At 40.9% G+C, this 13,156-nt stretch overlaps 1 protein-coding gene across 1 annotated transcript in view; it reads left to right on the forward strand.

Annotated features, from left to right (window-relative positions):
- Positions 1-13,156, forward strand: part of LOC133864777 (DNA mismatch repair protein MSH4) — a 50,371-nt gene that overhangs the window by 14,844 nt on the left and 22,371 nt on the right. The window contains exons 9-11 of the mRNA XM_062301191.1: positions 8,175-8,247; positions 8,355-8,500; positions 8,590-8,675. Coding sequence (XP_062157175.1) covers positions 8,175-8,247; positions 8,355-8,500; positions 8,590-8,675 — 305 coding nt within the window. The remainder of the gene's footprint in view (positions 1-8,174; positions 8,248-8,354; positions 8,501-8,589; positions 8,676-13,156) is intronic.

The following is a 13,156-nucleotide window of genomic DNA, read 5'->3' on the forward strand; positions in this document are numbered from 1 at the left end:
ATAGAAGATTCTGAGTAGAAGAATCTGGCCCAGACCTTGCCGGCAACAGAAAAGAAGGTGCAACTTGTACTGTTCGTCCTAGAAATCCCTCGAAAACAGGCGAAGAGAGATTAGCAACCAACGACGTGTTCAAGCAAGGGCTGGTGTCTTCAGGAGTAAATGACAGTGGCCTCACAAGAGTATCTTCGGCACCTTCAAACATCTCAGAATTGGTCGGAGTAGACAACCCGCCACCTAGGGCAATCACCGTTGTCACCTCCGTCCGTTGAAGACCCAAAACCCAAAGAGAACTAAAAACCCGCTTCAGGATCTGAAGGGAGCCGTTGACTCGTAACCTCAATTTACTTCTTAGATTTGGGCTTCATCATAACCCTGCCCAGACGGAAACCTTTAAAACTGAAAGTGGGTTTTAGACCTAGCCCGAAAGTAGACGAACGACCCATTAACGACCCAAAGACCCGACCCATCAACCTCACTAGAATATTCCTCCACGAACGCAGATTCAAACGAGGCAAAATCTTACTCGTTGATCCTAGTGTGCCTTGGGCAAAGAGAAATACCTAGTGGTTCCTTCTCCATCACAGAGTAGTCCAGCGCCAATCTCACCTCCTCCGAGGTTGTTGGTCTCACCGCCGGGAGAAGATCAAGATCACGCATCTCAACTAGTGGAACTTGTAGCTTGACAGGGCGACTAGCCTCTAACCTCACCACCTCCATGAACGACATTAGAGCACCACCCACAAAAGGCCAAGCCCCACCCGAGTTTGGGGAAGAAACCTTCAAACCCAAAACCTCCTTCCCATCCTTTTTCTCCATTGCAGACAACACACCAACGGGAGAAGACACAAACGTGGTTTCAAGGAAAACCATCACCTTGCACAACTCATCAACCGCTTTGTTCCAGCCCCGCCTTCCTTGTCCCTCTGGGAACAGGATGAACCCTCTCTAGCCACCCACTGCATAGATCGTCAGCTCCAAGAAGCGGAGAGCCTTATTATAGCCTTTCCGAACAATCCAAGCCTTCGAATCTTCCTGGAAGGATTTGACAAAATCCTCGACCCTCTGAGACCGCAAAGCCTCCTTCACCGCTGCGACAACCCAAGTAGCACATTGCAAGCCCAAGAGCACAACCCCTAAGAAGCCTTTCCTGCTCTCCTCCATTCTCAGCACAGACTTACCTTCCTCCACCAAGAAGGGGATAGTTTTGGCCTCCATGAAGAAACACCTCTCCAAAGCCATCATTTAGAGAACAGAACGAAACGGAACCCTAGTGGGATGCACATTCACGTGCCGCCACTAGGGGAAGAAGGAGAACGGCGAGAGAGTGATATATACCCACGAAATGCTAGTCACGTAACTTGTTCACTCTAATATTCCTTGGGAATTTGAATTTTTGGAAGTCTTGTCACACATTCTAAGACAAAGATAACCACAAAGTAAATGGCATCTGAGACTTCGTTTGTTAAAATTCTTGCCGCTAGCTATAGAAAGCAAACTCCTTAGAGAAGCACCAGGCGCCACGGCCCAGCCAAAAAACCAACAACACAGAAGAACTCTGAAAGGAAAGAAGATCTAAGGAGGACCAAGGCTAAGATCTAGTGGGACGCGCCTACACGAGCCATCGCGAGCGCAAAGAGGGAAAGGGAGAGAGAGTTTATATTTTTCTGCCCACATTTTGAGACGTGGTGAATTAGTGTGTTACACCCACATCATTCTCTGAAGTTCAATCCATCTCTAAGCTACCAAACATTGGCAGTGTTATGCTATCAGTCTGGGTTAAAATTTCATTAGCTGCTTATAAATTTATTGATGTGTTATTTTATGTTATTTTTTTTTATTATAATATTGGGGGGCGTTTATGTATATTTACAATATATGGAAACTATAAATAATATGTGCAGGAAGAGAACCCAAAGTCTGTGTTCTCTTCTTAGACTCTTTTCTTTCTCTGTCTTCTTTTCTTAGTATATTGTTTCAACTTGGTATTAGAGTAGAGGTCTTGAATTTGAACATTGTTTCCGTAATTCACCTCCCATTTCATTTAATTCTTCTACGTGTTAGGTCTCACTCAATAATAGGGAGTTTGAATCCACACGTGAAAGGAGAACATTAATTATTTGAATATGTTCACGATTTCCTATTAGCTTAAGTTTTTGAGATAATTGATGATTTAATCTGGTATTAGAGCAGTCAATTCTTGCCCCAATCCAGAAACACATAGGGAAACACTGTGTCATATGGTTGCTGACGTCAGCGTAGAGCCAAATCCTTCAACTGCTCTGTCAAGCGTGACCGTAGCTCCCGTGTAGATTGATGATTGCATGAGCATTTCTTCATTGGGGTATTATGTTAAGTGCGATCGGTGAAGTGGTGGAGGAGACCCACGTTTTGTCAAGTGCGGCTGACGAGCAGTGGGGGGAGATTTGCGGGTGAGATGTGAGATTTGGGTTGCTTTTGTTGAATCAATTGGTAAAGCTATTATTTTTTTGGTTCTTCAGCTGGTTATGGGTGCTATTTGAGAAAAAAAAAACGAAGTTTAAGTTACGGTTGCATGCAGTGGTTTTGGTCTGGGAGAAAAACGACATGTTGTTTAGGGTAGAATGGAAAACGATAGGTCGTCTAGCCCTGTTCAAAATGACATGTCATTTACTGTTGAGAAAAACGACAAGTCACAGTCATTTAACATAGTGTCGGACAACTACACTTTGCTTCTCACTTTTCCATGTTATGAGATTTCCTTCCAAAAAGGTACAATACCCCATGGTTGACCTTCTATTTTAAGGTGATCCTTCCTGGTTTGCGTTAGTGAAACCTTCTACCTTGAGATGACCATTCTTTCTAAACAATATGCCTCAACCTTGAGCTCTCTTCAGGTATCGAATGATATGAATAACAACATCCCAATGTGAAAGTTTGGGAGCTTCTAAAAATTGACACCCCACACTAACTGCATATGAAATGGCTGGCCTTGTGATAGTGAGATAATGGAGCTTCCCAACCATTGAACAGTATCTGCTAGGATCTGAAAATAAGTCTCCTTTGTCTCTCAAGAGATTCTTTTTTTTTTTGATAGGTAATAAACGAAATAGCATTAAAAAAGCGTAAAGACGCTCCTAAGCATACAAAGAGTATACAAGAAGGACACCAAAACAAAAGATCAACAGAAAACAAAGGAAAAACACCCGAAAAAACCCAAAAGATAGAAGAAAGCCTACATTAAACCCCAACCTCTTTCCTCTAACCTGGCTAGAACCCACACTCCTAGCACCGAAATTGATCGAGCATTCTAGATTCTTGACCTCTCTTTTCCCTTTTTTCTTAGGAGCAGAGACAAAGTGTTGCCCCTCATCAACCAAAGTCAACAAATCCAGAAAACCCTTCTTAGACCCCTTGAAAGAAATCCCCATCGTACAAAAACACGACCTAGCATCTTGCACTACTACCCAGGGGTAAACAACTCCTCCCTCCGGATCAACCCCCTTCGAAGATTCACCCACCTCGAAGACTCAAGAAGATTGTTGTTCCCTCAAAGACATACCAGGTAAAAATTGGGAGAGAACACCCATACACCGAGGAGAACGGCCTCGGTGGAAACAAAACCCACTGAAAGGGGGAAGGCACCCACCCACGCCAAACGGATACAAAAAAGCAAGCCCAACACCACCAGACGAGGGTTGGGCAGCTGAAACCCCAGGAGGACCTCCAAGCTTCTCAAAACAGATAGCACCCAGCTCCAACAACCCGGATCTGGCCTCAGACGAAGACGACAAGGGAGGATCCCCACCAACAGGCCTCACCAAGGCAGAGGCAGTCGAAGGAGAAACTGGATGAACCACTGCTTGTCGATGGAGAAACCCTGAAAGGACACTGGAAGAACCACTGCTTGCCGATGGAGAAACCCCCATTGAGACCTGCCCAGACCTTGCCGACAACGAACCAGACTTGATCGCCGGACCTGTAAAGCCCCCGGAATAACATGAAAGAAGAGTAGCGTCCGTCGAAGACTTCTCCAAGACAATCTCCGGGGCAGAAACCCCCGAAGGAATGGAAGAGGAACATTCTACAAACGCCAGAAAAGAAGCAGTTGAGATGCCGAACGCTTCCGGTGCCGGAGAACTCAAACCTGCTGGGAAATCATCGAATCCAAAAATCGGTGCAAAACCCATCCTTTTGGCCTTCTTGATGTTGGGCATAATGCCCAACCTCCTGGATCCATCTCATAGATGGATCCCTCTATGCACGTAATGCTTATATACCCGGCCCACACCCAAACAGCCCAAAAACCGTTTCAGCCCAAAAGAAGAGGTCCTACTCCTGCCCAAGTAAGCTGAACGCCCGCATACCCAATCCAGCCTGTCACCAAAAGCCTCGAGAATCTTCTTGAAGCTCCCATCCACTTGCCCCAAAGCATCACACTCACTCGAGCCAATCGAGCACGCCTTCCTGCACCCACTGCAGCTTCGAGCACTGGAGCCATCTACACGACGGTATTTACCCAATGGACCAGAAGGAGTCCTCTCCAAGGCGAAACAATCCACCACCTGCTGAACCGTCATGCCGGACCGCCCCAACTGAGGAATCTTCTCCACCTCGTACCAATCCACCTTTGTCGACGGGACCAGAGGCAGACCAACTACGGCAGGGACGGTTAATGGTGAGCGCACTGCCTCCGCAAACGACAACAGGCCTACTGCCTTTCCAATAAAATCCCCCACCGGAGCGCCACCCCCCTTCTGTATCCCCTTCGAAGTAGACGCCTCGGCACCCAGCGACCGAGCCTTTGAACCGAGAAAAGAAAGCATCTTCCACAACTCACCCACAACCCGAGTCCAGTCCCAACCTTTATGGCCTTTAGGGAGCCAAATAGCCCCTTTTCGACCACCCTTGGCGTAGGCTACCACCTCTAGGAAGCGGCCAGCCTTGTTCTCACCCCCTCGAACCATCAAGGCTTTCGCATCCTCTCGGAAATACTTGACGAAGTCCTTCCCTGAAGCCTTCAAAGCCTCTCTTCCAAGCGGAGTTCAGACACTCTTGCTTTCGCTGAAAAGGAGAAACATTTAACTTCCACAGAGAAGCAACGCCCCATCTTTGCCAAGACTGAAGAGCTACAAGACCCATGGAGAGATACCCACGAAACAACCCCTCAACACCACCAGCCAAAAACCAACACCAAACGAGCTCAGAAAGGGAGAAAACTCGACAGTCGCACCCAGCAAGAACGAACCAGAACTAAGCACTAGCGGGACACGCTTACACGCACCATCGCTAGCAAGGGGAAGAAAAAGAGAGCGGGGGAGATGAAGAGAGAGAACAGAGAGAACCAATCAAATGCAAGTGCCCTGATGAAATAGCTTGCTATGATATCACAATGGTAGCAAACACAACATACACGCTCCTTTTGTTGGTTCATATTGGTCACCAAGGATATCCAGTTGGAGTGTCAACAGGTCGAGACCCCAGCAATCTAGTGTCTTCGAGGATATCCAATACATACGTCCTCTGAGATAAATTGATGCCTTGTTATTTCTTGCAACTTCAATTCCCAAGAAGAACCAAAGTTTGCCAAGATCTTTGGTGTGAAAGTGCTGCTGTAAGAATTGTTTCAATTTGGTGATGCCTCTAGAATCACTCTAGTAACCACAATGTCATCCACATAAACAACTAGTAGTATGTATCCATCATCAGGTTGTAAATGGAAAATTGAATGATCTGGCTGACAACAATGGAGACCAAAATCCTTGACAAACTCAGGAAACTTCCCAAACAATGCTCTTGGTGGCTGCTTGAAACCATATTATGCTTTCTTAAACTTGCACACACTATCTCTATACTCTCCTTGAGCAACAAACTCAGGTGGTTGCCTTGTATATACTTCCTCAAGGTGGTCACCATGGAGAAATGCATTCTTGACATTCAACTAATATAGAGGACAATCAAGATTGGCTGCTAGTGATATCAAGACTCGAACATAAGAGATCTTGTCAACATGAGAGAATGTCTCATCATAGCCTGCACCATAAGTCTGGGTATAGGCCTTTGCAATCAACCGGGCCTTGAGGCGATGAAGTGAACCATCAAGATGGAACATAACATTATACACCCATTTACAACAAACGATATGTTTCATAGGTGGGAAGGGAACAGGGCCCAAGTTCCATTATGATGTAAAGCGGCATCCTCAACTCCATGGCATGCCTCCAACCTTGTGGTTGATTGTTTGTGAAATAGGGTTTAAGGTTTGGAGGGATGCTTAGGATTGAAACTAGTTCTCCCATGTAAATTACCAGATAAATGGTTGAAGCGAAGAATTGCGAAAAGAGCCAACAAGAAAAGTGTATGGAGTCAGGAGTCCACTTAATGATCTGGGAATCTGTAAGTATAACTACTTACTGAGAAATGATACTGTTTTACTTTGAACTATTTGGTAAAGCTTTTGAGGTATGATTATTACAATTACATGAGCCTGAGTATTTTATAAAAAACAAGATTATATGTTTTCAATTATTTTCACGTGTTGGAATGATTTGCAATATGAAAGGATGTTTATGAGAACAGAAGAATGATTTTAAGAGAGACATGTTACTACATCCTGTTGATTAATGAGAATAAGAGAGAATAAAATTGGGAATCCATAAAGTCTTCTTAAGTTAAATATGAAGTCTGAAGGTTGTCCTATGTCAACTATGGAAGCCGAAGGTGCCTTCTAGGTTAAATAAGAAGACCAGAAGGTCTTCATAAAGTTGAATGTGAAGCCAAAAAGTTTTCCTATGTTAATTGTAGAAGCCGAAGGTGTGTTCCAGGTTAAATAAGAAGCCAAAAGGTCTTCCTAAAGTTGAATCTAAAGCTAGAGGGTGTTCTTATATTAATTGTGGAAGCTGAATTTGTCTTCCAGATAGATAAGAAACTAGAAAGTTTCAAGAAATGATGTTTAAAGAAGGAGTCGAAGGTGTCTCCTATAGACGTTAACCGAGGAGTTGAAGGTGTTTTCTGATAGCCGTAAACGAAGGGTTCAAGTCCCTTAGAAAGCCGGAGGAGCCAGAAGAGTCTCCTAGTGAAATATGGGAGAAGATTGCATTCCATATAATGAATAATGTGATGTGCTATTGAATTGTTTCATTGCTTTATGTTTATATAGATATGGATTTTATGAGATGCAAGTAACATGCATATATATATATATATATATATGTATGTATGTATGTATCAAAGAAATGTCAAGGAAAAGATAAGTGGATTTTATTATGTATTATTATACAACTTTACAGTGCTTATTTTATCAGCTATGAATTATATAAAATGATTCCTTTTGGTAAACCTAACATAGTTGTTATTATAATCATCATGTTAGGAATATTTTCGGAAAATTTGGCTCATATTGAAATGCTTAGTAAATCTTATACATACCGAAACCGCAAACTCATTAATCCACCTATGTAATTGTAGGATCACAATTGCATAGTTGTTGTGGTAGAACTTGCAGGCATGGAAAATTGAGGGAATCTCATAGTAGTGCTTAGATGTCTTTTCTTGAGGTACTGGGGGACCCTAGGCTTGTGAAGTTATGATTTGAGTTAAATTTATCTTTATAGAATTCGTTTTTATGCCACGTGTGGCATATTGTAGTGTTGATATATGGAGAGTAAGGTTTGAGTTTGTAATGGCTTTACATTATGTAATAGAAGCTCAGGTATGTTTTATTGTTGAGTTTATGAGATCAATTGAAAGGCAAAGCTTTATTGCTGATTTTTCTGCTGCATGGTAAATTGAAAAAAAATAATTTCCACTTACGACTTGTTATAAAGTCGGGGCGTTACAAAGTAGCGCCTTTCAAGCAATTTTAATCAAGCTGGGCATGCAAGATTGTTGATGGGGGGCGTTTATGTATTTTTACAATATGTGGAAACTATAAGTAATAAATGAGCAAGAGGAGAACCCTAATTCTGTTATCTTAGAATTTTTTCTCTCTCTGTCTTCTTTTCTTTTTCTCTCTTTCTTGCTATATTGTTTCAACTAAATTTGCCAGCACAAAAAATCACTTGGGAATGATCTGTTGAAGATTCATATAACGTAAAGTTAATTCTTGTTTAATTTTGTGGTAGCGTTAGAATCCTAAGGGGCAACTCACAACATAATTGTTTTAGATCCATCATGTCTCTTCAATTGTTTGATTTTAGGATGAGCTGATGAGGAATGAACAGCTGTGTTTTGGACTCTCCCAGGTTCTGCGTAAATTTCCAAAAGAGACTGGTAAGCCGAAAGGAAAGGAAGAAATTGAATAAAGTTAGAAAAAAAAAAGTCTTCTGGAAGTTTATCCATCAATTGTATTATATTAAATGTTTCTTTCCTTCATTCAGATAGAGTACTGTGTCACTTCTGCTTTAAGCCAGAGAAAGTTACAAACGAAGTCTTGGGCGTTGATTATGCTAGAAAGAGCCAAATGTTAATCTCAAGCATTATTCTCCTTAAAACTGCTTTGGATGCACTACCCTTACTCTCAAAGGTAAATATGTTTGCTTGCTATGATATGCCATATGATTTTTACTGCACTCAAGTATGTCTTGAAGTGTCACTTTATTTCATAAATCGTAGGTGCTTAAGGATGCAAAAAGTTTTCTTCTTGCAAACATTTACAAGTCTGTATGTGAAAATGAGAAATATGCATCCATTAGAAAAAGGTATGTCACAAGCTTCCTGCTGCTATGTCCTGAAATTAACGGGCACTACCAATTTCTTGTTTTAAGTTTTAAGAATCTCCATTTGTTAAAAATCACTGATCAGAGTATTCAATTTAACCTGAGGACTGTGAACAACTCGCAATTGTTCATTTCTCAAACATCATGTAACACTTATTGAGGAATAAAATTACCTTGGTTTTAATGCATTCCATACAATTTCCAAAATTCCCCATAGTTGTGCTACCAATTTATAATATTGGCTCTCTTTCCCTGGCATCTTTCCCTCGCTTTCTGCTTTACTTATATTCTCTTGTGAAGCAAATAGATTCTTTTTGTAGTCTACATTGTCTTCATGTACTAAGGATATAAACTCTGCTATTACTTGTAAAGAAAAAGTATGATAATGACTCTGATCATTCTTCTTGTTTCTTCTTCTTCTTTTTTTTTTTTTTTTTTTTCAATAAAATGATGGAGGAATTTACTTAGGTTGAAACCAGTTCAAAACTTTTTCTTAATCTCTTAATAAAGAAATGCTAGAAACATTAAATCTTTTACTAAGAGATGGGTACTAAAATGATGTGGAGCTTATTTATTGGTACTTATAGCATTTCTTTTTATTAATTATTTTGATCATCTCCAATGAATGAGCTCTACATCATCTCAGAACCCATCTCTTAGTAAAAGATTTAGTACCTCTAGCATTTCTCCTCTTAATATGATTCCAGATTTCATGTTTTATGCTGAAGTAGGACTACTATCCAATCAGTTTGTTGTGAGGTTTGCATGAAAATCATTAGAGAGAAAGACGAGGCTCGTTTCCCTTATGTAGTACATGAGACATCTTATTATATTAGTTTTGAAAAATACAACAATGACCAAAATACCCACAAACCTTAACAACTCTTCTAACACCTCAAGCTGGAGCATATATTTCATATAATCCCAGCTTGGAATAAATAAACTCTAACCGGTTATGACATAAAGATTTTATAAACATATAAGTTAACTAGTCTTCAGACTTAACGAATTGTGTAGATATATCTTCATTAAGTATTTTGTCTTGGATGCAATGACAATCAACCTCAATATGTTTGGTCCTTTCATGAAAAAATAAGTTAGATGCAATATGTGAAGCAACCTGATTATCACAAAATAATGGCATAGAAGTAGGAGCTGAGAACCCAATTTCATGAAGAAAATGTTGAAATCATGTCAACTCAATAGTAGTATGAGCCATTGCCCTATACTCTGCTTCAACACTAGATCGCGCCACCATTGTCTATTTCTTACTCTTTCAAGTTAAAACTTACAAGATTACCGCCTAACAATGTAAAATATCTTGTAGTAGACCGTCTATCTGAAGGAGAACCTGTCCAATCGGTATCAGTAAAACATGTTACCTTGAGATGTCCATTGGGTTTAGACAGTATCCCAAGACCAGGAGCTCTCTTCAAATACCGAATAATGCGAGTAATAGCTTCCCAATGTGAAACCCGAGGAGCCTTCAAGAACATACTAACAACACTATTTGGTCTAGACAGTATCCCAAGACCAGGGCCTCTCTGCAAATACCAAATAATGCGAGTAATAGCTTCCCAACGGACTAACAACACTAACTGCATATGAAATATTTGGCCTGGTGATAGTAAGATAGTTCAACTTTCCAACTAGACAACGATACCTGCTAGGATCTTCAAATAATTCCCCTTCATCCTTCAGTAATTAATGATTCGGACCTATTGGAACCTTAACGGGAGGAGCACCCAAAAGACCCGTCCATCTCTTCTAACAAATCAAGTATATACTTTCTTTGAGATAAGCTGATACTTGTATGAGATCTAGCAACTTCAATCCTAGAAAATATCGAAGTTAGCCCAAGTAATTTGTATGAAACCATTGCTGCAAAAATTGTTCAATCAGCCAATACCTCCTGAATCACCTCTAGAAATAACATCATGTAGATATACCACGAGGAGAATATAGCATGCACTTGTATGTGAGTGAAATACTGAATGATTTGTTTGACATCTTTGGAGACCAAACTCCAATACTGCTTTAGAGAAATTTTCAAGCCATGCCTTTGTGATTGCTGGAGACCATACAATGCATTTTTTAACTTACAGATAGCCCTGATACTCCTGAGCAACAAACCCAGATGGTTGCTCCATATAAACTTCCTCATGTAACTCCCCACGTAAAAAAAGCATTTTTGATATCCAATTAAAACAAGGGCCAATCGAGATGAGCAACCAAAGAAAGCAAGAACACGGACAAAAGAAATTTTGGCAACTGGAGAAAAAGTTTCATTGTAATCAATATCATATGTCTGTGTATAACCCTTAGCAACCAAACGAGCTTTCAACTGTTTAGCTGAACCATCAGGATTACACTGAATAGTGTAAATGTATTTACAACCAACAATTTGTTTATCAGGCAATAACAAAACCAGCTCCCACTTTCCATTTTGATGCAGGGCCTCCATTTTCAATTCCATAGCTTGCCTCGAAATAAAGTTTGATAATGCATTGCACACTGTCTTTGGAATAGAAACACTAGAGAGATATGAAATAAAGCAAGAAAGTGATAGGGACAAAGAACTAGTAGATACAAACTGACAGATAAGATGTTGGGTAGTACAAAAAAGCTTACCTTTCCGCAAAGCAATAGCCAAGGCGTTGGATGCAGGTGGGGGCACTAGTTCTATAGACGATAAGGATGATGGTGGTGGTGTAGGAGCTGCTGGTCGTGGGCGGCATGTATAGACTTGGAGAGGGGCAGGCGAGCGTGGAGGCAACAAGACTGAAGGAGAAGGAGAAGGAGAGAGAGACTTAGATAGGGTCAGAACATGCAACGGTATGGGCATACATCAGGCTCAAGAGTAGAATCACGCAAAGAAGTAGCACCAAGAAAAGAAGGGTAGATTCAAAAAATGTGACATCGACGCTAGTGCAGCAGTGTCGAAGAATAGTACTATAGCACTATCTAAGATTGAGCTGGGAATTCGATTAATGAGATAACAAGCAGTGAGAACATCACTCCAAAATTGTTTGGGGACATGCATATGAAATAAGAGAAAACGTGCAACATCCAAGAAATGATGACTCTTTCATTCAGCCACACCATTTTGTTCTAGAGTGAGCACAAGAGGTTTGATGGATAATACCTTTATTAGGCACATAAGAAGCAAAAGAGCCAGATGTATATTCTTTGGCATTATCAGAACGCAAGATATGGATTTTTTGAGCCAATTGAGTTTTAATCATATTATGGATATTTGGAAAATAAATAATTACTACGAACAATTTTCATTAATAATAGCCATGTTATACGAGAAAAATAATCCACAAAGGTCACAAAATAGTGTAATTTATGGATTCTATATTAATTGGACCCCATACATTAGAATGAACTTACTCAAAAGGACTCGAAACGCTACGAAGAACTCTTGACGGAAAGAGACATGGTGATGCTGACAAGCTTCGCAATGCACATACAACTCATGATGAATACTAGGGATTTGATGTTTCAATGTAGAACGTGAGGGATGATGATCAAGATGAAAATGCCACTGAAGAGCAAAGATTGACGATTGCAAAGCACAAGAGGGAGATGTAGGTGCGAGATCCAAATAATGTAGTCCACCAACTTCATGTCCCACACCAATCATCTTTGTCATCTTTAGATCCTGAAAAAAACACAAAGAAGGGTAAAAACTAGCATAACAATTAAGAACTTGGTAATTATACTAATGGACTACAAATAAAAATGAAAACCAGGAATATGTAAAACAAACAAAAATTCAATATCAGGATTTAGATGTGTATTGCCAGAGCCGGCAACTTTAGAGAGGGAACCATTAGCTAGGGTGACACTTTGAGGTGTATCAACAAGATGATAATTAGAGAAGTAGATGAACCAGCTGTATGTTCATTTGGTCGAGAATCGATAACCTACAGGTCGCTACTGGAGGAAAAAAGACAGTGAGATGCAGTACGGGAATGAGCAAGAATAGGGATGGAAGAGGAAGAGGCCTACTTATGGGCCAAGAACTGAGCATGCTCATCTTTCGGAATAGAGATCATATCATGATCTAAAGTTGGGCTCGAACTAGCAGGTGTTCCAGATGTGGCTGGAGAATCCTCCTGAGAACAAACCTGATTGCCAAACCCAAATGGTTTGTCATGTAATCCCAACAATAATCCACGAAATGATTACAAATGGACACATTTAGTGCATTTGCAAGGCTCACGACTTCCGGTTTGATCACCTCCTCGAGAATCACATCCACCACGGAAACCAAGACCACCCCAACCGCCACGTACCCCATGGGGACTACCAAAACCACCATCGACAGCAATAAAAACAGCACGGTTACCATTATGCTTAGAGCTCAATTGAGAGCTCTGATCAAAAGAGGGGCACGCTGAATCAGAGGAAAAAACCTCAGAAATAGATTGGAGTTCCAAACCACCCAAAATCTG

Source organism: Alnus glutinosa, chromosome 3 (assembly GCF_958979055.1).
Source record: "Alnus glutinosa chromosome 3, dhAlnGlut1.1, whole genome shotgun sequence".
In the NCBI taxonomy this organism is placed as follows: domain Eukaryota; kingdom Viridiplantae; phylum Streptophyta; class Magnoliopsida; order Fagales; family Betulaceae; genus Alnus; species Alnus glutinosa.